Source organism: Rhinopithecus roxellana, chromosome 3, assembly GCF_007565055.1.
Source record: "Rhinopithecus roxellana isolate Shanxi Qingling chromosome 3, ASM756505v1, whole genome shotgun sequence".
In the NCBI taxonomy this organism is placed as follows: domain Eukaryota; kingdom Metazoa; phylum Chordata; class Mammalia; order Primates; family Cercopithecidae; genus Rhinopithecus; species Rhinopithecus roxellana.
In genome coordinates this window covers 314,854-340,102 of record NC_044551.1, presented here as the reverse complement: position 1 = coordinate 340,102, position 25,249 = coordinate 314,854, and the positions used below count along the sequence as shown (strand labels likewise).

Below are 25,249 nucleotides of genomic sequence, written 5' to 3'. Positions count from 1 at the left end.
CCCTGAAGGAAATGATTTTGCCCTCTCTCCTTGGTGATTGTAACACATGTTCCAATCCCCAACTCCCTATTTCCTTGTCAATGAAAATGTGGAAGATGATTTATTGGGAGAAGCCAACAAAGTAACAAATGAGTGACACCAAGTTAAGACAGTTAGCAAATGTAGAGAGTTTTTGAACGACAAAATAATTTTTTAAGTGGATTCATACAGTGGCAAATGGTATTGTAGTCATTCTTAGGTTGTGTTACAGTCCAGTAGACACCAGGCAGGCAATAACCTCCTATGTGATATCAAGAATTGAAGTGGGATATCAGAGGAGGCGTGGATGATCTGGAATATTCAAGATGACTGTGAACAGTTTGGAAAATTCTTCCTTGCACCTCTCTAGTGTGCGTATTACCGGACTAACAGATGGTGGGAACCCAGGTGATAGTGAAAATGGAGGTCATAAGATCTAGAGAGGGAGGTGCCACGGAGCTGAGGAAGAACAACATTTTCAAAGTACCCTCCACAAACTATTTCTATGAGAGGTTGAGAACTGCAAAAAAAGGACTCTTGTGTGATCAGTTAATTTAGAGAACTGCTAAGTTAAACAAGATTATATAGCTTTCTTGACTTACTAAAGCCCACAAAACATTAAATGCATTATGAATCTCAAACGTGGGAGTTTCATATACAGTAGCTCCCGCCATCAGGGATTTCATGTTCTATGGCTTTGATTACCTGCAGTTGACTTCAGTCCAAAAATACTAAATAGAAAATTCCAGAAATAATTCCTATGTTTTTTAAATTGCAGACCATTCTTGAGTAGTATGATGAAATCTCATGATACCTCATTCCTTCCCACCAGGAAAGTGAATTATTTCATTGTCCAGTGTCCTTATGCTGCCTATGCTACCTGCCCATTAGTCTTTTAGTAGCTCTTAGTTATCAGATCAACTGTTTCAATATGGCAGTGCTTATGTCCAAGTAACCTTATTTTACTTACCAATGACCCCAAAGCACAAGAGTAGTGATACTTGCATATTGTTATAATTGTTCTATTTTATTATTAGTTATCATTGTTAATCTTTACTATGCCTAATTTATAAATTAAACTTTATAATTGGTGTGTATGTATAGAAAAAAAGCACAGTATATATAAAGTTCAGTATTATCCAGGGTTGCAGGTATCTACTAGAGATCTTGGAACTTATCCCCCAAAGATAAGAGGGAACTACTGCACAGCATTTTCTACTTATTTGGCCAAAGAATCCTTATTTTTCAAAATATCTTCCAAGATCAGTGTTCTGTACAATGTTCTTTGGAAATCCTAGGACAGAGAGATCAAATAAGGATAAGAAGGCAAGGGGAAAATATGGAGCCAGGTTTTTGATTAATACTAATAATTAGCTTATTAACATGAGCATAATAAAATAAGATGACTTTTTGGCTATTCGATTCATTTAAAATAATGTCCCATTATTCTGAGAGTACAACTAGAATCATGAAACTATAGAAGCATAACTTGATCATAGGCAATAATAAAACCATTGATCACACTCACAGAGACAGCAAAGTTAATGTCCAGGCTAGAATTATTATAGTCTTTTAATTAATAACAGCTACAGATATAAGCTTAGAGTTTCCCCCCTACTACGCATTGTCCCAGAGGGGACAGAAAGTACAATCTACTATGAATCTTCTAATAGATTTCAAAGTGGAAGTTTGCTTTAGGGTTTTTTTCTTTTTAAGAGGGAGCTCTTATGCTCAAAATGTTTTGTTTTTTCAGTTGAGTCTCCTCCAGACTCATGAATGGACAAAAACTGATTGAATGTTTCCACTTCAGTTGAATATTGCCCTCTGCTGGAATATGCATACAATTTCTAGTATTCTTTCAAGGGTAGACAAATACAAAAGCATTGTCTAGATTCAAGGGCTATAAAGTATACCTACTAATTATTTGGAGTCAGAGGGCTTGAATTTCTGTCCAAATTCTTGTGCTTATTGGTTGAGTAATTTCAGTCAAATTGGCAGCCACAAATATTACCTTGACTGCCCCAAACACCTGTCAAATTCAACTTGTCTAAAATCGAACATATATTGTCACAATTCTGCTTCCTGGAAGGCCCATCCCACCCAGCACCACACCCCAAGAATGGAGGCACCGTCCTTCTCCCTTACCACTGACAGCCAATCAGATCCTACACTTTCAGGACCACACTCACGTGTCCCCACCTCTCCCATCTTGTCACACTGCTGTAGGGCAGATCCTCTTCTGCGTCGCTTTCAGCAGCCCCCTGGCTGGTCCCTGTCTTCCACTAGCCTCTCCCATCCATTCCCCATACTCCCACCAAAGTGAACTTTAAAACACTTCCCAAAGCTGTCAGGGTAGAATTCTAACAACTTGCCTCATGTAGAGCAGTGCCAATCTGCCTACTTCTTAAGCCTATGTTCTTGGCATCACTGCCACCATCATACAGAAGCACAGACATGCATACACACACACACACACACACACACACACACAGACCCCTATATTCCAGGATTTCAAAATGAGCTGCATTTTCCCCAGTGCATCATTTGGCTCAGGACTTTGTACTGCATGTAGAATTCCCTTCCCTCCATTAGATCACAGCTCCAGGGCCACTTCCTCCAGGAAGCTTTCACTGACCGCTCCACTGTCACAGTCTACAGCATGCTAATACACAGAGCTACTTGCAAATATCTCCTGTAGCAATTATCATACTGTGCCATGAGAGCTTGTTTTTCTGCCCCAACCTCAAACTGTAAGCCCCTTAAGAACAACTTGGAATTAAAGTACTCCTTTAGACCTCAGTGTTCTAAATTAATTTGAAGGTAGAATACAAGAGGAAAAATTTGCAAAAGGATTTTTTAAAATCAGAAGTTGATTTTAAGAAAGAAAAGGTAAGGGTAGAGGCTTAAATAAGCAACAAGGTAATATAAAAATGCAGTCAGCATTGCCACAGGCACTTGTAATCAAGTGCCCAGAAACTTAGCTCCAAGTTTATCAGAAAGCTAGAAGTAAGAAACCTGATCAGCCACAGGTACAGCAGTAAAAGCGAGCTGAGCCAGGCACTCAGGTGAAGCTGCGTTCCCAATACAAAAAAAGAAAGAGCTTTCTCCTGCAGGTCTTCAAGGAGAAAGCACAAAGTAACCCACCACCTTGTTGGGCAGCAGGGTAAACAGTGGCTCCTTCAACACAGCCAGTAGCGAGTGTCACCCACAGGGGAGAAGAGTAAAAGCAATTCCCTGGGGCTCCAAGCAGGTGCAGTCTGAGGAGGAGGCTCAGCTGCTCAGGCTTAACCCAGAAACATATGCAGTCGGGATGGGCCACACAGACTCAACAACTCACCAGAAATATACCTTCTCTAAGACTACTTTTTTTTTTTTTTGAGATGGAGTCTCGCTGTGTCACCCAGGCTGGAATGCAGTGGCACGATCTCAGCTCACTGCAACCTCACCTCCCAGGTTCAAGCAATTCTCTTGTCTCAGCCTCCTGAGTACCTGGGATTATAGGTGCACACCACCGCGCCTTGCTAAATTTTGTATTTTTAGTAAAGATGGGGTTTTGCCATGTTGGTCGGGCTGGTCTTGAACCCCCGACCTCAGGTGATCCACCTGCCTCGGCCTCCCAAAGTGCTGGGATTACAGGCGTGAGCCACCATGCCAGCCAAGACTACTTTTTAACAAACATGCAGGTAAAGAGTTTAAGATCATAGTACCTGACAAAATACCTAGAATCCAACTCTTCTGTGAGGCTAGTAAAAAGCAGAATCAAAAGTATTGACCAGCTATTAACATTGGTGGCTTAGGAACAAGGGCCTTGTCATATTTTTCCTCCTAGCCCCAGCATGAAGCTTGGTGGTTCTGAACCCTATCAGACCTATGCCCTTTATATTAACAGGTATTTTGTGTTGCTCCCTTCACTATCTTGAAATTAAGTTAGTAGATCACATAACTCTACCCCCTAGATACATATAACCTTATCTTCATGTATAATTAAAAATAAAAATCAATACAATGCCCTAACTAAAATATTAAGCAAATGGAGAGTAACTGATAAGAAGATAATATGTATTTCAATACATAAAACTTTTGCCCTAACTACCCTAGGAGATGCAATAATGTGGTTAGATTTTTGCAACCACTGGGTTTTGAAAACACACAATCAGGATTTATTCCAGACAAGAAATACTGGAATATGCAAAAATATGCTTCCCAGAATAAAAACTTCTGTTTAGTACTACAACTTACTAAAAGACCAAAATTATTTGCATATGGAAAAGCAGAAGTCACCTGAAATGAAGTAAGAATTGCATGCCTAGATAAACTGTCCAGTTGGGGAAAATGAGGAATGATGATGTCCTGCAAATGAGCTAGGTACTATGCACAAGTGGGGTATCCAAATGATTCCATGTGGCACATTGTGGAACAGAGTAGGAACAATGTAGCATAAAAAATATATCTTCTTTTATGAACTTCCACCACGAGTAGAATCGCACATGCCGTCTCTGAATCACCATCAGGACCGTAAATAGCTGTATAGGACAACTCTTAGTTGCATAAGACTGTACACTGATGAACATCCAGCAGCCTTGGTGCCTCAGTTCTAAATGCCAGTGGTGCCCCCCAAGCCTCATGATGACAAAAACTCCTTCATGACTTCCAGAGTATCCTTGCTTAGCAAACAGTAGGAGATCCACAAAGGTGGAAGGAACTAAAGAACAAATGATTGAAACAAGGACTCAATGAATGAACAAGCTGAATAAGGAGAACAATCAGAATGTCAAGAGAGCATCCTGAAGATCAGGAATGCGAGAGGACCTGGCCCAGGTCCTGGCAAACAGCACTCAGGACATTCCAGTTAAACAGAGAGTGGAAACAAACAGTATACTTCATTTCATGCTGTCCGAGGACCCAGAGGCTTTGCTGTATCCCACACCCCTGACCTTGCCTCTGAGCCCTTGGTTCCTGGCCAGCTTCACCACACACTTCAACGGACTGGTTAACTTGTTGGTCCGGAGCACTTTCTGGCTGCCCTAAGTGGCAAAGGAGCATGCGTACCTTCTTCAGTTTCTGCACCGCTGGAGGGCATAGCTGTTCTTTCCTCTGGCCTGGCTTCTTGCTCAAAGGCCTAGGAAACAATGGGGGAAAAAAACAAGAAAGCACAGAAAACCGTTTGAGGTTTCAGATATACAACAAAGAGGCAAAAGTCACTATGAACGATCTCAGAGCTAGGAGGTTGGGAAATAGTGGGCGGGTGAAAGCCGCTGGGAGAACATACAGCCAGCACCCCAGGAGGAGGGCGAGCAAAGTCAGGAGAAACTCCAAGGCAGGGGCCAAAACTCTCCCTGCCACCAATCTTTTATTGCTTCTGCAGGTCACACCAAGCAGAAGGTTCTCAGGAATATCATGCACGTACCAGAAAGAGAACCGAAAATCTTGATGCCAGAAAGAAGGGATTCTGGTCTGTGCATCTGCCACCTGGAGCAGACCAAATCCACATCCTAAGACACAGAAATCTCAGAGGACCAGGTGAGGGGCTAGGACCATGATCACAAGGAAGATCCAGGATGACCATGGGCCCTGAGCCGCAGATTGGCACACACTGGTGCAGGCTGGCCCTGGGTGAAACTAAGTTGATGAGCCTTCCAAAAGGCTTTAGCAAAAAGTTGCCCTCTTGGGACCATCTGAATTTTCTTTTGACAGATTCCCCACAGCCAGTGAAAATGTGAAGAAACACAGAATTATGTATTGATGTGCTAAATAGTAAACCAGCCCAAGATGGCCCCAGCACAGGTTCTGAAATCAATCATCAGTATACTTGGGCAGGTAATCACATAACTGACATAGGTCTCTTATCCCCTTGGGCGTATCATTAAGCCTGTGGTGCTTCTTTCTTTGACTCTTTAGGAACAATGCCCTGCAGCCAGAGTAAAAGGAATGTAAAAAATATATACAATTTAGCAAACCCAGAAACAGGCAGGGAGCAACAAGTTCCTGGTCACCCACCCTCCATGGGCTGTTAACTCACCCCAGCCCCACCTCCAGGACACTGTGTTCTCTTCTAAGGCCCACCATGGAATGAGTGGCTGGACCAGAGCAGGTCCATATTAAGGGGTAGTGAGGAGATGGCTGCATGAGCACCCATGGATGGAAGAGGGGTCACCACACAGGTTCAAGGCCCCATGTGTCTACCTGGGCTGAACCTTAGCCCCGATCCCCCCGTCTTTCAATGAAGAGAGTTGCCAAGCCTGTGTGAGAAAAGAACATCAGGCAATGCTGGTTTCTGATTACATAACAAAACTTGAAATAAGGAAACGCTATTTTCTCTTGAAAATAGAATATATTCAGACTTAATTTTTATCCTTATAAATAATTTTGAATATACCTTTAAAAACTTAAATTTCCTAGTTGCTTATTAATTTTAGCCAAGCTCTAGAGTGGAATTATCAGCATTCGGATTGTTACGACGAAACAACTAAAAAGTGATTAAAAGACATGGCTAACAGTTTGCTTATTATTTAATTTCCTAATATTCTGTCTTTACGGTCTGGATATTTAGCACCACCTTCCATTTTAACATTTAATGTTTATTAGAAACTGTCAGGCCATCACTGTCAACTGAAATACAGTGTGAAAGTATGAATCCTTTACAACTCTGCACAAGTATGACTTCTAACTGGGTTCACCTGGAGAGCTCTTATATATTGTAAAGCAAACTCGGGTTTCCACAGCAAGGTTTTACTATCATTGTTCTACAGGACTACAAATAACTAAGCAACACCCAAACCTGGAGACTAAACATGTCTCCTTGGAGAAGACTGAATATGGGCTGTAGTTCAGTGAGAACAGATCAGTCACTCAAATCAAAGTCACCATCTATAGCTGTCATATCAAAACAGACTTTTAGATAAGATTCAATAAAGCATGAATACTTTTTATACAAAATCTATATGTAATCTCATAATATTTATCATCCAAAGTTATAAAGCTTTAGTGTGGACAACCTATAAAATAACTATCACTTGCTTACATTTAAAATAATATCTAACCAGGTAATATGCACCACAAAAAATTTAGATAAGAATACAATAGAATCACTTTGTCAGGCAAGTAACAATTAACACCTTTGGATGTCATAAAGAATTTCTCAGCCCTTCCTTCTTGGTCTCTCTGCTTACTAACAGCCATATACCTCAAGAAAGGAAGGAAAAAGAGGGATGTGGAAACTTGAAACATAAGGCCATTCCACTCTCACTGATTCTTGTATCAAGTGTTTTTCATAAGATGAAAATCTCATAGAAACCGGAGAGCCATCTCCATTTGGCCTTGTGATTATGAAGTCCACTACAATAAATTATTGAGGTATCTAGATTTATTCATCATAAATCTTCCCCAAGGTCATCAGTATTATCTCAAACGTATATGAGAAATCAAAAATCTAGCCTAAGACTTTAGAGGATTTTATAATGAAGCAAACGTTCAATAGAGTTTGTTCTGTTCTTTTCAGGATAGTCACCAAGTGCCATGCCGCTGTCTGAGCATGTCTTCCAAGGAAAGACACTTGGCTGAGCTCTGTCCCCCTGGAACTGATGCATGGCAAAACCAAGTGTATGCCCAGCCGGAATAACCACCACTTGGTGCTTTGGTGAGAAACCACAATGATGGCTGAGCGCATGCCACTGCGCCCAGCTAATTTTTGTATTTTTAGTAGAGACGAGGTTTCACCATGTTGGCCAGGATGGTCTTGATTTGCTGACCTCATGATCCACCCACCTCGGCCTCCCAAAGTGCCAGGATTACAGGCATGAGCCACCGTGCCCAGCTAGCTTGAGTAGTTTTAAATGACAAGCATCCTTAAAAGACGACCCTCATTCTGTATATACTGTATGTTATGCTGTATGTCAGAAAATTACAAACCAAATTCCCTAAAACCTAGCAAAGAGAGAAAGATCATACTCTGAAGACCATGTTTTATTTTAACTGTTTAAATAAAACTCTATATGGAGTAAGCCAATAATAATCTTTGTTTGATACATAACATTTTTGGCTTATTTCAATTATATGAATTATGTGAATAATTATTTCAATTATATGAAGCAAATATTCTACAAAAGCTGAACCTGTGGTCAATGATAATAATGGTTTTCTAAGTTGACTTTTTACTCTGTAAATCCTAAATAGTCATGAGACCTGTGCCTTGTGAAGCAATGTGCTTGAGAACACAGGAGGCCACAGGATCTGGTTAGTGTCCATTAGACCCTGGAGCACTGCCAACTAGATGGACTCAAGCCCCCTTACTCAAAATAAGACTTTGATTAATCATAATTAAAAGACGGAAATATTCTTAATATTCTTTCAAAATCTACCAAAAAAGAAAAAAAGAGAGATAAAGTTGAAATGTTTTAAACCCTGAGATGGGCATGCTATGATAGCACTCAAAGGTGGGGTTTGGACCATGATGAGAAGGGGAAAACCTCTTTGGAAAAGAACTAGGTTTTTACCTGTTTCCATTCGAGTAGAATCTGTACTGGATTCTGTACTGGATTCTGCACTGGAACAAATGCTTAACTACATTTGAGCAATATGAAAATCCGGGAATAGATACTATACATGTAAGATAGCCCTAAATGTAACTGCTTTAGATAATAATTATAATACAATCAATACATTAAGAGAAAACATCCAATATTAAAGTACTAAAAGCCAACTATGGAAAAGATTGGCTCAGAAAAGAAAATGAAAATATTATACAAACTACTATAAAATATATAATAATCTTCATTCTACTGATCTAATGCAGTTTCCAATTTCATGTCCCCCAAGGTTTCATTAAATAAAAGTCCTACCCCCCAAAAATACTGTTCTCATAATAAGAAATTGATGCCTGCATTCTCTGAAGCATGCATTATTGTATGCCAGAATCACTATGTACAAACCTTGACAAGAAAGGCTCTATCCCAAAAGTATTTCCGGAAGAGTTTAATATCTGCCTCCAACAAATGCTCGGCTGTGTGGTTAAGGGTCAGGGTCAGTGTTTCCGATGAGTGAATGTAATGCAAGGAGGCTTCTTCACTGAGCTGCACTCGGGAGAAGCTCGGCGACCATCTGCCCTGAAAACTGAAAAAACACAAATCAAAACCCACACAGAGCTTTAAAGACACCAGCCCCAGGATCCCAGCACTTAGGATCACTGCCCCGATCTCACAAATCCAACTGGCAAAATGATCCTTGAAAGTCACCTATGTGCGATAAATACATAAGATCATGAAAACAGATACTAACACAGCCACCTTTCTTTTTCCACCTAGAGAAGAAGTCTATTGAAAACCACTGACATATACTACATACTTTAAAGGTTTACATAAAGAATGAAACAGTACTGAATTTTAAATATAGTACTTTACCTCAACATTTCATTCTCCTTTTAATCTGAAAAGATGCCTCTCACTTTAATGGGGCTACCTGTAGTAGAACAAATTAGCTGGCAGCCAATGATTTATTAGGTGATTACTGTGGAAACAGATATGCTCTCTAGGGAACATGGTGAGGTTTGGATGTTACAAACAAGTGAGATATTCATAACACATGGTACCATTGTTGTAAATCCTTTCTTATGCAAATTAAAACATGCACAAATTTGATCGTGTTGTATTTCTGAATACACTCATACATAAAGGAACGACATTTCCACCTAAATTCTTGAATATACACTTATTTTCTGTTGTATCTTGGCTGAGAAGATTTGTACATTTGTAAATTACATGTAGGCTTCATGGTTAGTATTGCAATATTTTGGATGACTTATAACGTCCTTTAAGAGTAACAGTAAAGAAATCTCAAAGGGAAATATTAATGTTCTTGGATTACAGCACACCTCAGCATGTCATTTCCCACCAGATTGTTTCCAGATTCCTCAATTCACAGAACTAGCTCTATGCCCCTTTCCTCTTTTAACATGACCTTATTTTGTTAATGAATGTTTGCTTTACAAAAATATAGTATATTTCCAATGAAGTATATGTTATCTCCATCAGATGGAGTGACAAAAAGAGATTCATAAAGAACAGTTGTACTCTAAGTCTTGGGGGACCTCTCCAAACTCTTGACACTCATTACTGGCAAGGACTCCAGAAGTTTCCAGAAAATAACTCCCCATGCCAGTAACAAGTCACTGAGATGAATGGTCTCTGAACCTGAGCAATAAGGTCATTGCTGTTAATTTAGAATATGGAAGCTCTATCACCTATCACCAGAATTTAGCTTACAGTCTACTTCTAATCCCATCCATGAATGGATTTATTAGACCTAGAAACTTTTTAAACACGTATCGTCTCATCTTACACACAGTACAAAGATATAAAGCTACCAACAGATGAAGTATGCCTCTAGGACCTCAGTGGAACACAGAACTGTTCACAATGAATGAGTCAAAGGAAGTGTTCTTGCCTTGCCCTTTTTAGCCAAGGAAGTGGGGTCATGTTAAAACAAGGAAAAGGACAATTCCCTCCAGATAGGCTTGTCCCTTGGTTGATGGTCGTTTGATCAAATGAGAAAAAATAAATAAACAAAAAGCTCTGATTTCTACTCTAATGTCCACTTATGTACTACACAACCATAAATTAATTACACGGAGTTCCATGAGCCAAACAAGAAAAGCCAGTCCATTTGAACATGCCACGTAATAATACTGTAATAATATTTAATATTTATGTAGCATTTACTCTAACAATGGTTAATATTTATGTAGCATGTTATAATTTTCAATGTACTTTCCCATTTATACTTTGGTTTTTTACCACGTTAAGTCAAAAAAAATCACTATATATGAATCCATCTTTCATAAGCTAAGAATAATGACTGACCTGAACCATTCTAAGTAACCAACAATACACTCATTATTCAATGGAAGTGTTGACACCCTCATTAACACAGATAACATTATAGTTTACAAATTATTTTCTTTACACTATTTCATCAGACCACACTGACCACCACATTGGTTAAATCATACCATGGCATTTGTCTGTTATTCACTGATACAAAAAAAATTTATATCCTTTCAACAAATATTATATGCTGGACATCGTACTAGAGTATTGCAGTGGGTAAAACAGAAATAGTCCCAGACCTCAAAGGATTAAGAGATATATATGAAACAAATGATCACATATATAATTATAAATTAATATTGTGAATTAGTCATAATGTTACTCATACTTAACACTGTGAATTAATCATAATCATCAAAGAGAATAACACAGAAGGGGTGACATTTAAGCTGAAATCTAAATGCTAGCATTTCCCCAATTTTTTTTCATTATCACTCCTTTCAGAGCCTTTTGAGACCTTTTTTCCTGTCTCACCCTCATGAAACATTAATACCAATTATATCAATATATCTGTTTATATGATCTACATATGTGCATGAGAGCTAACAGTAAAACATAAACCAACATTAGCTTGTGATTTGGTTATTTCCATTTTTCTATAATGCTTGGCCAACTTTATAGAAATAGATTAAGAGAGAGACTATCAAGTAGCTAAACTCACTTTGTGACGTCTTCCACCAGCTTGGAGTGTCCACCACGTAAAGCTAAGTCTAATGGTGTGGCACCGTCTTCATTGGGTAAAGCTAAGGCCTGGACTCCCCCCGGGAGACACAAGAAGAACTGGGAAAGCTTAGCCAGGCCCCATCTCATAGCCAGGTGTAGGAGAGATTCTCTGTGAGAAGATACTGAAGAGGAAAAAACACATGCCATATTAATTCCTCCATTTACAAAGTTTGTTTTACATATTTTATCAAAAGGACAATGTATTTAGACATAATAAGAATGTCAGAGTTGGAAGAAATTAACAATGGCACCTAATCACTATATCTCATTTTACAAATTTGGAGAGTTCAAGAGGTTTGTGAATGGCCAGGTAGGCAGTAGGTGCTGGGGCCAGGTCCGCTCAGCATAGGCAGAGTGTTCTTTCCACCTACTGCATCACACATTCACATCCTCTTTCACTAGACATGCAGTGCAGTCATCTAGGGAAGCAGGTTCTAGAAAAGGACCATTCTTTGGCAACAGACACTTGTTGATATGCGAAGAGTTCCTTGAGGAGATCCTGCTGCTCAGGCAGGGAGGCTCTCAGAGGCCAAGGCTGTAGAGGGACCTCTGTTTCTACCCTTTGTCCTCAACACTGCTCTTCCCCTGATGAGAAGCAGTAACAGAAATGGCTTCATATGGGTCGTTCTCAAACTTCACAGCAGTGCTTTTACCCATCTACCAAATCCCTGAGATTATGTCAATATTGTCAAAGCCACCCCAATGCGCTGCTCAGGAAGCTCGGCCTGTAAGGCCCCTGCACAGAGAGCCCTTGGTCGGTCCGTGTGCATCAGCTCCACTGTGGCGTTGGCCACTCTCCGCTATCATCTTCCAGGCAGAGGGGTCCTTGAGGTATTTTATTCCCAATACCTAGCATCATGTCTGGCAAACGAAAGCTATTGAGCATTTGTGGCATTGCATGGCAATTGGCTGTTAAAATCTCTACAGTTTGTGTATGTTTAAATTACTTAGTTTGAATAGTCTATACACTGAATTGTTCACTTTAAAATGGACACTGAGAACAAAATGACCTACTTCTCCAGTTTCCTGTCCATATTAACACTATTTTACTATTCCATTATCTTCATTAGCACGATTTTACTATTCCAGGAGCCACTTGCCCAGGCAAATGAATGATTGCTCATTATAGGAACCTTCCGCAAGACTAACCAACTGTTCAGTAGAAACCAACAAAAAGCAGTTTAAACCCTAAAAGCAATCCTAACTACATTATGATCCTTCCCGAGTCCTGATCAAGCTTCTTCCCTGTCCAACATGCCCCGCCCACCACCATCCCCAACATTAAAAGACCCTTATAAGGCCGGGTATGGTGGTTCATGCCTGTAATCCCAGCACTTTGGGAGGCCAATGTGGGAGGATCACTAGAGCCCAGGAGCTCGAGACCAGCCTGGTGAATGTGGTAAAACCCACTCTCTACAAAAAATACAAAAATTAAACTGGCATGGTGGCACTCGCCTATGGTTCCAGCTAATCAGCAGGCTGAGGTGGGAGGATCGCTTGAGCCCAGGAGGCAGAGGTTGCAGTGAGTGGAGATTGCACCACTCCACTCCAACCTGGGCCACAAAGTGAGGCCCTGTCTCAAAAAAAAGACCCTCATTAAGCCAAACTTCAAGTTCTCAATAAATTTTCACCTCACTGCTCCCCCTTCAAGACACCTCTAAGGCCCTGTGGAGGCTGTGTTCTCCCATACCATAGTAGCCAATAAACTCAACTTCGTCTTACCAGCAGGCTGCGATAATGATGAGATTTGGGACGCCAGGTTTCTACAAAGCTCTAATTTGAAACAATTAGAAGGAAACACTCCACCATAAATGAATGCAAAAAAAAGGCTTAGTTTAAATTTTTAATTGTTTATATATCTATATCTATAGAGATATAGGTATCTAGATCAATGAATGTAAGGCATTATACTTATAATATGCAAATGAACTCATCACAGTAAAACGCCACCAACTTACCAGTATATTTGCTCTATCAGTCATCTGTGTGACGCAGAACATATCCCCCCAGTAAAACAACATTCAAAATACCAAAATATCTAAAAACAGACAAGGCAATACATTCCTGCCAGACATTTGTTTAATATACTTGATATCTTCAGCTTTATGAAAATTGAAAGAACTATGTTAGCTATTACAGAACTTATCTTTGACTATTTTATTCTTTAACTTTTGACCATTATACTCCTTTGATTAAAAAGTAAGGTTTTTGTTTTTAGATTCCCAGCACGGTATCTAAAATGTTGGATAATATTTGCATTTTTCTTCCTTTTTAAATGATAACCAGGAAGAGACTTGTTAGGATCAGGTAACAAATATACATATGCATACATATGTGCATGTGTACTCCACAACACAGGAAAACCTGTCAGCATGAGATATTAACCAGGCATACTAGGATGGAATTTCTTTTTTTTTTTTTTGAGATGGAGTCTCGCTCTGTTGCCCAGGCTGGAATGCAGTGGTGCGATTTTGGCTCACTGCAACCTCTGCCTCCCAGTTTCAAAGGACTTTCCTGCTTCAGCCTCCTGAGTAGCTAGGATTACAGGCACATGCCATTGCCCTCAGCTAATTTTTGTATTTTTAGTAGAGATGAGTTTTCACCATGTTGGCCAGTCTCGTCTTGAACTCCTGACCTCAGGTTATCCACCTGCCTTGGCCTCCCAAAGTGCTGGGATTATAGGCATAAGCCACCGTACCTGGCCAGGATGGAATTTCTAAGACATATTTCCTAATCTGGATATATTAAGAAATATTCCATGGTTGTACAGATTGTAATTTTCTTTCCCCTCCCAAAAAAATGATCAAAAGGGAACATCTAAACCTTTTGTGTCCCCTTTTCAAATTATACCATTGGTAAAGGGAAACATGGTATCAATTTAAGTAACACTTTCTGCCATGTCTGGTGCAATGCCCTAAATACCATTAAACCTGGAGTGTATTTCACTGTATTCAACCTGACCAACAGTGTGAGTGTGAACAGATCTGTTTCCTCCACCAGGAGAGCTCTCCAAGCTTGTTCTGCTAATCCAGCTCCCTCTTCTCTCCTTCTGGCTCCATCCTCACATCTTGTTCAATGAGAGAGAACAGTAAACATGCAGGCCTGAATGGCTCACTGTTGACTCTCTTTCTGAGAATCTACCCACTTCCAGGGGAGGAGGGAAGGCAGTGGAAGAGAGAATCTTCTGATGTTTAAAGAAAACAAATAGAAACTGACCAAAATGTTCTAAGAGAGAGCTTTCTCATTCAGTATGAAAGTTCAGAGTGCAGAGTAAGGCAAACAGCTTGAAATAGGAAGCATCATGACATATATAAATAATTCTGCTTGTTATAGAGTTTCAGATTTCTTAACATCGGCCAGGAAAACAAATTGTGGAAAGAGGTTATACAATTTGGCAGAGGTGGGAGTGTTTAAAATAATTTCTTTAACTAACTAAATGTCTCTTCCTGTTTGGTTGGTGCCAGGAGTTATTTGAACTAATGCAACCAAAGCAGAATTACTAATAATTGCTCTAATGGCAAACATTAAAAGGTATGACCTATAACATCATGACAGCATGAACACTGAGACACAAAAAGGAACTGAACAGGCTGTGCCATTCAATAAGCCATTCCTTACTGCATAACAGGAGTCCATCTGACCCAGATAGGAAGGGAGTGCAGACTTTGTGCTTCTCATTCTGCCAGGCATCAGTTTCTTTGCCCATCAAATGAGTCTGTCACAATAAAGATCCAAGGTTCCTAAGAGTGTTCAATCCTGTTCTAACTCTATGGTTACGATTCTGCAAAAACAGCACAGGTCAAGAGAGCTTCCAGGCATCTGAAGCACAAGGGCAAGGAAAGTCAGACAGTTTGAGTGTTACTAAAGGAAAGTGGTTTTGTTACTGGTCAATTTGGAACCATTATCATATCTACACAAGATCTGGTCATACCTTTCAATTAGCCAAAGGCTTAGCTTGGGAGATTAAAGAATAAATTAACCTCTCAAATGTAGGCTAATCGATCATAGCCAAATGTGCCATTCTGTGGGGCGTATTGATAATAGGGGAGGCTATACATGTGTAGGGGCGGAGAATATATGGGAAAATACCTGTATCTTCCACTCAATTTTGCCATGAACCTAAAACTTCTTAAAACGTCTATTAAAAATAATAAAATAAGTTAAATAATTAACCAAGGTCTCCAGAACTCACAATCACTGCTAGAGGAAATGCAAACTGTTACAACCCCTTTGGAAAACACAGCAACATAGCCTAATAAAGTTAGAGAAACTAACACAAATCCAGTCCACAACAATTCCATTCCTACCTATAAACCCTAGCAAGAAACCATGTAAAAAATTATAAATGGTCAAAATTCAAAGTAATCTTAATGTTCATCAAAGGAATAAATTGCAGTGCAATCATACAACAATATTCTAACAATCAAAATGAATTACAGATTAACACAGAAGGAAGTAATGAATATAATGTCAAGGGGGAAAAATCAAGTCACAATATACACAGGATATGTTTCAATTAATATGAACTTCAAGAAGAGTAAAAGTTAAGATTATTACTTAGGCATATATACATAGGTTATAACACTATAAAGAAAAGCAAGGAAATGGCTATTATAAAAGTCAGCATAATACCTGTTAGGAAAAAGAGAAGAATGTGATTAGGAAAGGAAAAGGGGTATTTGTACCTCTGGGGTCCATTGGTATGAGTGTATCTCCCTGTTTTTCTTTCTCTGTCTCCCTCTGCCTCTCTCTCACACACACATATATATACACATACAGACATGGGATAAATGATTTTTTCTGATATTTGCATGTGTATTAGTCCATTTTCACGCTGCTGATAAAGACATACCTGAGACTAGGCAATTTACAAAAGAAAGAGGTTTAATGGACTTACAGTTCCACGTGGCTAGGGAGGCCTCACACTCATGGTGGAAGGCAAAAGGCACTTCTTACATGGCAGCGGCAAGAGAGAGCTTGCAGGGAAACTCCCATCTTGAAAACCATCAGATCTCGTAAGACTCATTCACTATCATGAGAACAGTGCGGAAAAGACCCATCCTCATAATTCAATCACCTCTCACCAGGTTCCTCCCATGATACATGGGAATTGTGGGAGTTATAATTCAAGATGAGATTTGGGTGAGGACACAGCCAAATCATATCATTCTGTCCCTGGCCCCTCCCAAATTACATTTTAAAGCCAATCATGCCTTCCCAACAGTCCCTCAAAGGCTTAACTCATTTCAGCATTAACTCAAAAGTCCACAGTCCAAAGTCTCATCTGAGACAAGGCAAGCCTCTTCTGCCTACGAGCCTGTAAAATCAAAAGCAAGCTAGTTACTTCCTAGATACAATGGGGGTACAGGCATTGGGTAAATACACTCATTCCAAATAGGAGAAATTGGCCAAAACAAAGAGGCTACGGGCCCTACGTAATTCTGAAATTCAGTGGAGCAGTCAAATCTTAAAGCTCCAAAAACGATCTCCTTTGACTCCATGTCTCACATCCAGGTCACACTGATGCAAGAGGTGTATTCCCATGGTCTTGGGCAGTTCTACTGCTGTGGCTTCACAGGGTACAGCCTCCCTCCCAGCTGCTTTCATGGGCTGATGTTGAGTGTCTGTGGCTTTTCCAGGTGCACAGTGCAAGCTGTCAGTGGATCTACCATTCTGGGGTCTGGAAGATGGTGGCCCTCTTCTCACAGCTCCACTAGGGTAGTGTCCTAGTAGGAACTCTGTGTCAGGGTCCCACCCCATATTTCCCTTCCACACCACCCTAGCAGAGGTTCTCCATGAGAGCCCCACCCCTGCAGCAAACTTCTGTCATGGACATCCAGGCATTTCCATACATCCTTTGAAATCTAGGTGGAGGTTCCCAAACCTCAATTCTTGACTTTGGTGCACTCGCAGGCTCAATACCATTGTGGAAGCTGCCAAGGCTTGAGGTTTGCACCCTCGGAAGCCATGGCCCAAGTTTTGCGTTGGCTCCTTTCAGCTACAGCTGGAGCAGCTGGGATGCCAGGCACCAAGTCCCTAGACTGCATAATATGGGAACCCTGGGCCCAGCCCATGAAACGATTTTCTCCTAGGCCTCTGAGCCTGTGATGGGAGGGTCTCCCATGAAGACCTCTGACATGCCCTGGAGACATTTTCCCCATCGTCTTGGGGATTAATATTCAGTTCTTCATTACTTATGCAAATTTCTGCAGCCAGCTTGAATTTCTCCTCGGAAAATGGGATTTTCTTTTCTATTGCACTGTCGGGCTGCAAATTTTCCAACCTTTTATGCTCTGCTTCCATTATAAAACTGAATGCCTTTAACAACACTCAAGTCACTTCTTGAAGGCTTTGCTGCTTAGAAATTTCTTCCACCAGATGCCCTAAATCATGACTCTCAAGTTCAAAATTCCATGAATCTCTAGGACAGGAGCAAAATACTGTCAGTCTCTTTGCTAAAATGTAACCTTTGCTCCAGTTCTCAACAAGTTTCTCATTTCCATCTGAGACTATCTCAGCCTGGACTTTAATGTCCATATTGCTATCATCATTTTGGGCAAAGCTATTCAATAAGTCTCTAGGAAGTTCCAAACTTTTGCACATTTTCCTGTCCTCTTCTAAGCCCTCCAAACTGTTCCAACCCCTGCCTGTTACCCATTTCCAAAGTTGCTTCCACATTTTCAGGTATCTGTTCAGCAGCACCCCACTCTAGTGGTACCAATTTACTGTATTAATCCATTTTCATACTACCTATTAAAAACATACCTGAGACTGGGCAATTTACAAAAGAAAGAGGTTTAATGGACTTACAATTCCATGTGGCTAGGGAGGCCTAGCAATCATGGCAGAAGGCAAAAGGCACTTCTTACATGGTGTCGGCAAGAGAGAGAGAGTGTGCAGGTAAACTCCCATTTTAAAAACCATCAGATCTCATAAGACTCATTCACTATCATAAGTACAGTATGGGAAAGACCCACCCCCATAATTCAATCACCTCCCACCAGTTTCTCCCATGACATGTGGGAATTGTGGGAGTTACAATTCAAGATGAGATTTGGGTGGGGACACAGCCAAACCATATCAGCATGTTTTCTTGCTAGGGTTTATAGGTAGGAATGGAATTGCTGTGGAACGGATTTGCTATGAGATACTAGTTTCTCTAAATGTATTAGATAATGCTGCTGTGTTTTCCAAAACGGTTGTAATAACTTACATTTCCTCTAGCAGCGATTGTGAGTTCTGGAGACCTTGGTTAATTATTTAACTTATTTTATTAGTTTTTAATAAGACTTAAATGTTCAAGGTCCTCTCCAGAAAAATTAAATCAGAACTTCTGGGGCAGAGCCAAGGCATCACACTTTTCCAAAGATTCTAAGTGATTCCAATGCAAAGCCAGAGTTGGGATCTGCTAATTTAAATAAATAAGTGGTTACCAATATACAAACCTATATCTTCCTTGTATAACACAGCCTACCCAGTCAGCTCTTAATTAAGATCCATTACATATAAGATTTTACCAAAGAACAACAAACTCTGTGAGTTTTACAAGTGATTTTTAATCTATATTACTTACTGCTAAACCAGGAAAGCACTTAAACATTTAGCAAAATATTAAAGCTAAAATGTGATGGATTCAATAATCTAGAAGCAAATAATATTTTTCAATACAAGTCAATTCAGAAGTACTTATATTTTTTAGGGCTAAGTAATGTTTCACAACACCTGAGTGGAGTCATTGAAATGTATTCAACACAATACGTTTTTAGAAGACTAATTCTTTTAAATTCACATTAAATTCAATTTATTAAAATAAGTTCCATTCTGATTTCCAAAGCCACATATGTATTCATACAGGTCTCAATTTGTTCATCTAAGTCATTTAGTAGACCAATATTGATGAGACCATTATTATCTGCCAGGCCCTGTGGATACAAAGATGGGTGTGGTGTTCCCTGCCCTTGAGAAGCATACAGCTAGCTTACTTTTGTTCAGAATAAAATACAGATACTCTTTGACTCATGATGGAATTATATCTCAATAAACCGATCATAAGTAGAAAATAGTGTAAGTTGAAAACAGGTGTTTTGTAAATATGATAGGATGGCCAAACACAAAACATAATATCCAAAAACCACTGGCCACACAATGCACTGTGGAGTATTGACTGATTACTCTTGTGATTGTGTGGCTGGTTGACTGGGAGCCGTGGCTCACCATTACTGTCCAGCATCACAAGAGTATGATACTGCATATGGCTAGCCCAGGAAAAGGTCAAAATTCAAAATTTGAAGTACGCTTTCTACTGAATGTATATTGCTTTCACAACATCAGCTTTCACACAATGATAAAATCAAAATCATAAATCAAACCATCATAAATCAGGGACTGTCTATAAATATCTGGCCCATGAAATCACTATGTGATGAACTATAGCTCTAGGCTTAGTTCATTTGTGTAGCTCTCGACACAAAGAGTGTGAATAGAAGTAAGGAAACTGTCTGGACTACAAGAAAACTAATCTGCATGTTAAATTAATTCAACCTACATCACGTATCATGATATGAAAATTTACAGATATTTATAAAATGCCAAAAATGATGAACAAAAAGTACAATAAAAAAAATTATCAAAAATTTACATGGAGAGCAGAAGAGAGAATTTAGCATGGGTATCATACACAATCTTTAAGATGTTTTCATTCTCAATGAGAATGAGAAAGGGGTTGTGCCTTAGAGCATCTTCCATTTACACAGCCTACTCAGAGCTCTGGCATGATAAACAAATCAGCCTTCTATACAGGAGATCAGAGGTTGGTGAGTCCAGAATAGCAATTGCAAATACAAATACACTCATAAGAAAGACATGAAATCAGGACGTTCTACAGAGCATGAGACCAACATGGTGGGCATGGCTGGATCATAAGCCCAAAAGGTAGAGGAGGAGGACTGAAACAAGCACAATGGCAGGTTTTTGTTCCCTAAAACTTCTTTTCTGCTTCAGCACAGTCGAGACACTCATATTACAACCACCCCCGGCTGAAGATCACCTGAAAATAATCTGGGAAAACACCCATCACACACACTTTCATACCAGAAAATTCACATAGTGATGTATAACACTGGAAGGAGTTCCTGGATTTTGCATCTCATATTGGCAAGACATACTTTATTTTAGCTTGTGGAATGAGTACTAAATCAGTTGCAACTTTAAAAAGTCTTTATCAGAATTTCAAGACGGCAACTCAATTTTTGACCTTCACATTCTGGGGATATTTCCAAACTAAATTATGCATGTAGCCACCAGTATAAGACATTAAGAATCCAGATACAACACTGTATGGTGCAAAGGTGGGGAGACCAAGGTTTCCAAACTCTGGATTTGAACACATACCAAGCCTTCAGCTAACAGCTAGAATGAAATGGAAAGTCATTTAATTCTCAAGTTTCAAGTTGCTTAATCTGTAAAACGGATATGATATCTGCCCAGCCTACTACCTGGGATTGTGAGGGGGCTGTAATGAAAATAACAAATTGGGACAGGGCTCTCAAGAACTATAAATGCCAGTATTGGGGGGACTAAGCAGTTTTACACATTTCTCTGATCTTTTTAATACAAAAAAACTACAATAAACAGTCACTAAATAGATATGTGGTATGTTTGAAAACAATTTTCCTCTGGTTACAATTTAAGGGCATAATTGCAAGGAACTAGCTCCCTGCTTACCGGGCACCGTAATTGCATCAGTGTAGCATACCAGATGTGCTATTAAGACAAATGTGCTGTAATCCCACGCTTCGGGCAGCAGGCGGTCATTAGGTGTTGTAAGTAGCAATTATGGCATACCTCCTCCTTTTCAGCCTGTATCGATTTTTCTTCCATTTGTTAATGTTGCTTCAAGGCTATGATTCAACTCCACCATTCATCCACCCAACAGATATTTGCTGATAGCCAGCCGTGTGCAGGCACTCTTCTGCAAGATCTCCCCTTCCACCCCAGACGAGCTAGAATTCTCAGACGCCCTCCCACTTGACTCTCCAGGGACCCTGTTCTGTTTGGGAGACAAATGAAAATACATTGCAGTCTAATTTTATTATTGACAAGCAGAAAAAGTGTGGACTCATCATGCCTCGCAGATGGCACTTGGAAGTCTGCATTGGTAGTCTGCCTTCAAACACAACCAGGAAACGGGCCATTCGCCTACAGCCAGGCAGGGTCCACTCAGTGCCCTTGCACTGGAAGCCAGTGTCTTCTGTCCAGAGTCCCAGATTTAGAAATATTATACTCTTTGGGTATGAGCTACAGCTTCAATGGATGATTTCATCCTTTCCTTCACTAGTAAGGCACAATCAACAAGGGATATTCTGGTGAAACTAGAAGAGGAAGGTAAATGGGATAAACCAAACAGGAAATCGGTATAAAAGGTGCTGCCATATCTTGAGGGAGGAAGGGGAGGTTGGAAAAAAGTCAACCAGGAATACTGATGGGCAATGATTATCCATGAATGAAAAAAAGAAATGAACCACCACACCACATTTCTTTCATTCTTACTCAGTGTCAGTGACTATAAGGATGTTACCTTTCTTGTTTCTATAAAGAGCTAACCTTTATTCAGCACTTTATATGCATTATCTCATTTAATCCTGACAGTCATTCTATGATGTATATACTATTATTATCCTTATTTTATAGGGGCAGAAACTAAGCCTTGACATAATTATGCAATTGCTCAGCTCACTTAAGTAGCATATGGAACATGAAGGATTTGAACCTAGATTTTTCTACCTCCAAAACTCAAGTTCTTAACTATTAATGCCTCCCATTATACAAAGGATGGCTTGAATTGGCCTCAACTGCAGTGATATATCTCATGTACTTGTCAAGGAAAAATACATTAAAGTCAACAACAAAAAAATCAAGACTATAAAAATTAAAAGTTTTGACAAGAAACATAGGAGAGTCATATACTATAAGAACTGCGGACTACTTTTTAAAAATCAGGGATGGACTCATATAATACTATATATACTTGTATCTCCTACTATAAACTGCAGATGGGAAGATGTGAGTAGTGAAGAAAAATTTACACAAGAATAAAAAGCTCAAAATAGATTTTGTTGTTGTTGTTGTTGTTTGAGAGGGAGTCTTGCTTTGTCACCCAGGTTGGAGTGCAGTGGTGCGATCTTGGCTCGCTGCAACCTCCATCTCCTGGGTTCATGCAATTCTCCTGCCTCAGCCTCCCAAGTAGCTGAGACTACAGGCATGTGCCACCACGCCTGGCTAATTTTTGTATTTTTAGTAAAGACACAGTTTCACCATATTGGTCAGGCTGGTCTTGAACTCCCGACCTCAAGTGATCCACCCACCTGAGCCTCCCAAAGTGCTGGGATTACAGGCATGAGCCACCATGCCCAGCCTCAAAATAGATTTTTTTAAAGAGGGCAAGAAAAGAGAACCAGCCAGGTGTGGTGGCTCATGCCTGTAGTCCCAGCTACTCAGAGGCTGAGGTAGGAGGATCGTTTGAGCCAAAAAAAAATTACCTAGTTGTGGTGGCACACACCTATAGTCCCAGTTACCCGGGAGGATAAGGAAAGAGAATCACTTGAGCCCAGAAGTCTGAGACCAGCCTGGGCAATACAGTGAGACCCCATCTTTAAAAAAAAAAAGTCAACAAATTGAGAGTGAGGGGAAAATAAGCAGAAGGAACCCGAGCTGAGTGAATTCTAAGGACCCAGGCTAACGCCCGTCACTCATGCTTCTTCTCTCCTCCAGATATTGACCTGATGTGTCGCCACTCACAGCACACATACATTCTCATGTCAAACTTGCAAAGTAAAAGCAACTATGCAGAAGAGGACAGTAGGTATGTGGGGACCTAGGGTAGGATTACAGAATATTTTTTGAGGTTTCTATCTATACAGCTTCATCCCCACACCAAGGCTTATATCTGAGAGCGTCAAGACAAGGCCTCTTAAACAACACTGGGCCAAGGAAAGGGGACTTTGCAACAGGATGCACAATTAGTTACTTCCCTAAGAATGTACCATCTTTTCTGACTCCCTGCCTCACTCTGCTCCCCAGATCTCTCCTACCCAACTTTTTTAATCGTGGGGATTTTAACCTCCAAACATTGCTAGTTTTAAAGCCAGTGTTTTATCTACAAACCAATGTTTCATTTGGTTTGTAGATAAAATAGTACAAGGACAACTGCCAGCATTCAAATCCTATAAGAAATCTATGTGAATAGCAAAATTTTAACTTTTTCCTTCAAGGTTATGAAGATATTCCTTGGTTACTGTCATTTTTTAAATTCAGTTTTAATCCCCTGCGTGCAAGCAAAAACTGCTATATGCATCCTGCTACGTTTTAAGAGGAGAAAAGCCCCAGAGGAGGTAAGCCAGGAATGGGACTTCAAAACCTTCTACAGTCCCAAATGCTTTGGGAAGCACATTAGGGTAGGCTGTTTGCTTCCCTTTACATTTTTTGTTCTTGAAAATTATAATTGAGGGAGAGAAAGTGACCTGAATCCAACTCTACGTTCTATTTCCCAGAAGTGAGAGTAAGTGCGTAATTCTCTATTCCAGTATGAGGGCCATTGTTGCCAGACAAAAGTAGGAAGCTTATTTTTTAAGGAAGAGTTTAAGCTGTTGCTTCTTATTTAACATGTAGTACCTTAAACAGAGAATGTGTTCAATAAGAGTTTACCTACTTAAACTGAAAAATGAATTCAAATGATTGGGGGGAGAGGAGTCCTTTTCCTTAGAAGTTTAATTCTATATTAAATTCTTTACTGCCAGAAAACACATTCCTCAAAAATGAAAAACTACAAAAGGAATGTAAGACAAAGAAGACATTTTAAAATTAAGGATTTAAAATTTCACAAATAATATACATATATATATATATATATATATATATATATATATATATATATATATATAGCTGAGGATTGTAAAACAATTTTATCAATTTACCATCATAACAAGTGCCACAGGATCTAAAGAACATTCTCTCCACCCCTAGTAGTCATCCAGTGAGTTGCCTTAGCAACAGAAAGAGTATACTACCAGCTTGAAATGTCAGAAAAGCTGCAGAGATGTTTGTCTGATTAGATACTATCAGAAGTGACAGAAGGCTAGACAGCAATACTGAGTGTGTACACAATCCCTTGAAAAATGTCAGGATTTCCAAGAGAACCATACAAAACCCCAGAATCAGTTGTTATCCATAATGTATTGATTTCAAAACTAAAAAAAAAAAAAAAAAAAACCCGGAAACCTGTATTTCCTGTATTTTGTAATACATCTGTCCTTTATGGGTCTCCTACCCACTAGTGTTTCAGCTAATGTTATTTCAAACTTGCCGTCCAGTACACAGCTTTATGGCAGAGTAACAAAGCTGACATTTTACCTCGTCTGTGGGCCAGCAAGTAAGTCTTATAAATCAGTTTGCCCTTCTCTGGTTAGTAAGACCCAGACACAGTGCAGTCATCAGGCCAACCCACAGTGCCAGGCTCTGGGGCCTTGCTCTATTTTCTTTCTGTATCTATGGCCAGCAGACGTATTCAAAGATAAAAACACAAGCCATGCTCCATTTCAATCATTAAACAAATCTTGCTTCCTACTGGCTAC

General features: G+C 39.8%; 1 protein-coding gene across 2 annotated transcripts in view; it reads right to left on the bottom strand.

Annotated features, from left to right (window-relative positions):
- The window catches only part of ARHGEF28 (Rho guanine nucleotide exchange factor 28), a 260,867-nt gene that overhangs the window by 151,397 nt on the left and 84,221 nt on the right, over positions 1-25,249 (bottom strand). For both annotated transcript variants that reach the window (XM_030927941.1, XM_030927942.1), the window contains exons 4-6: positions 11,560-11,743; positions 8,946-9,126; positions 5,068-5,137 (exon numbers count right to left, since the gene is read on the bottom strand). In XM_030927941.1, the coding sequence (XP_030783801.1) occupies positions 5,068-5,137; positions 8,946-9,126; positions 11,560-11,743 (435 nt within the window). The remainder of the gene's footprint in view (positions 1-5,067; positions 5,138-8,945; positions 9,127-11,559; positions 11,744-25,249) is intronic.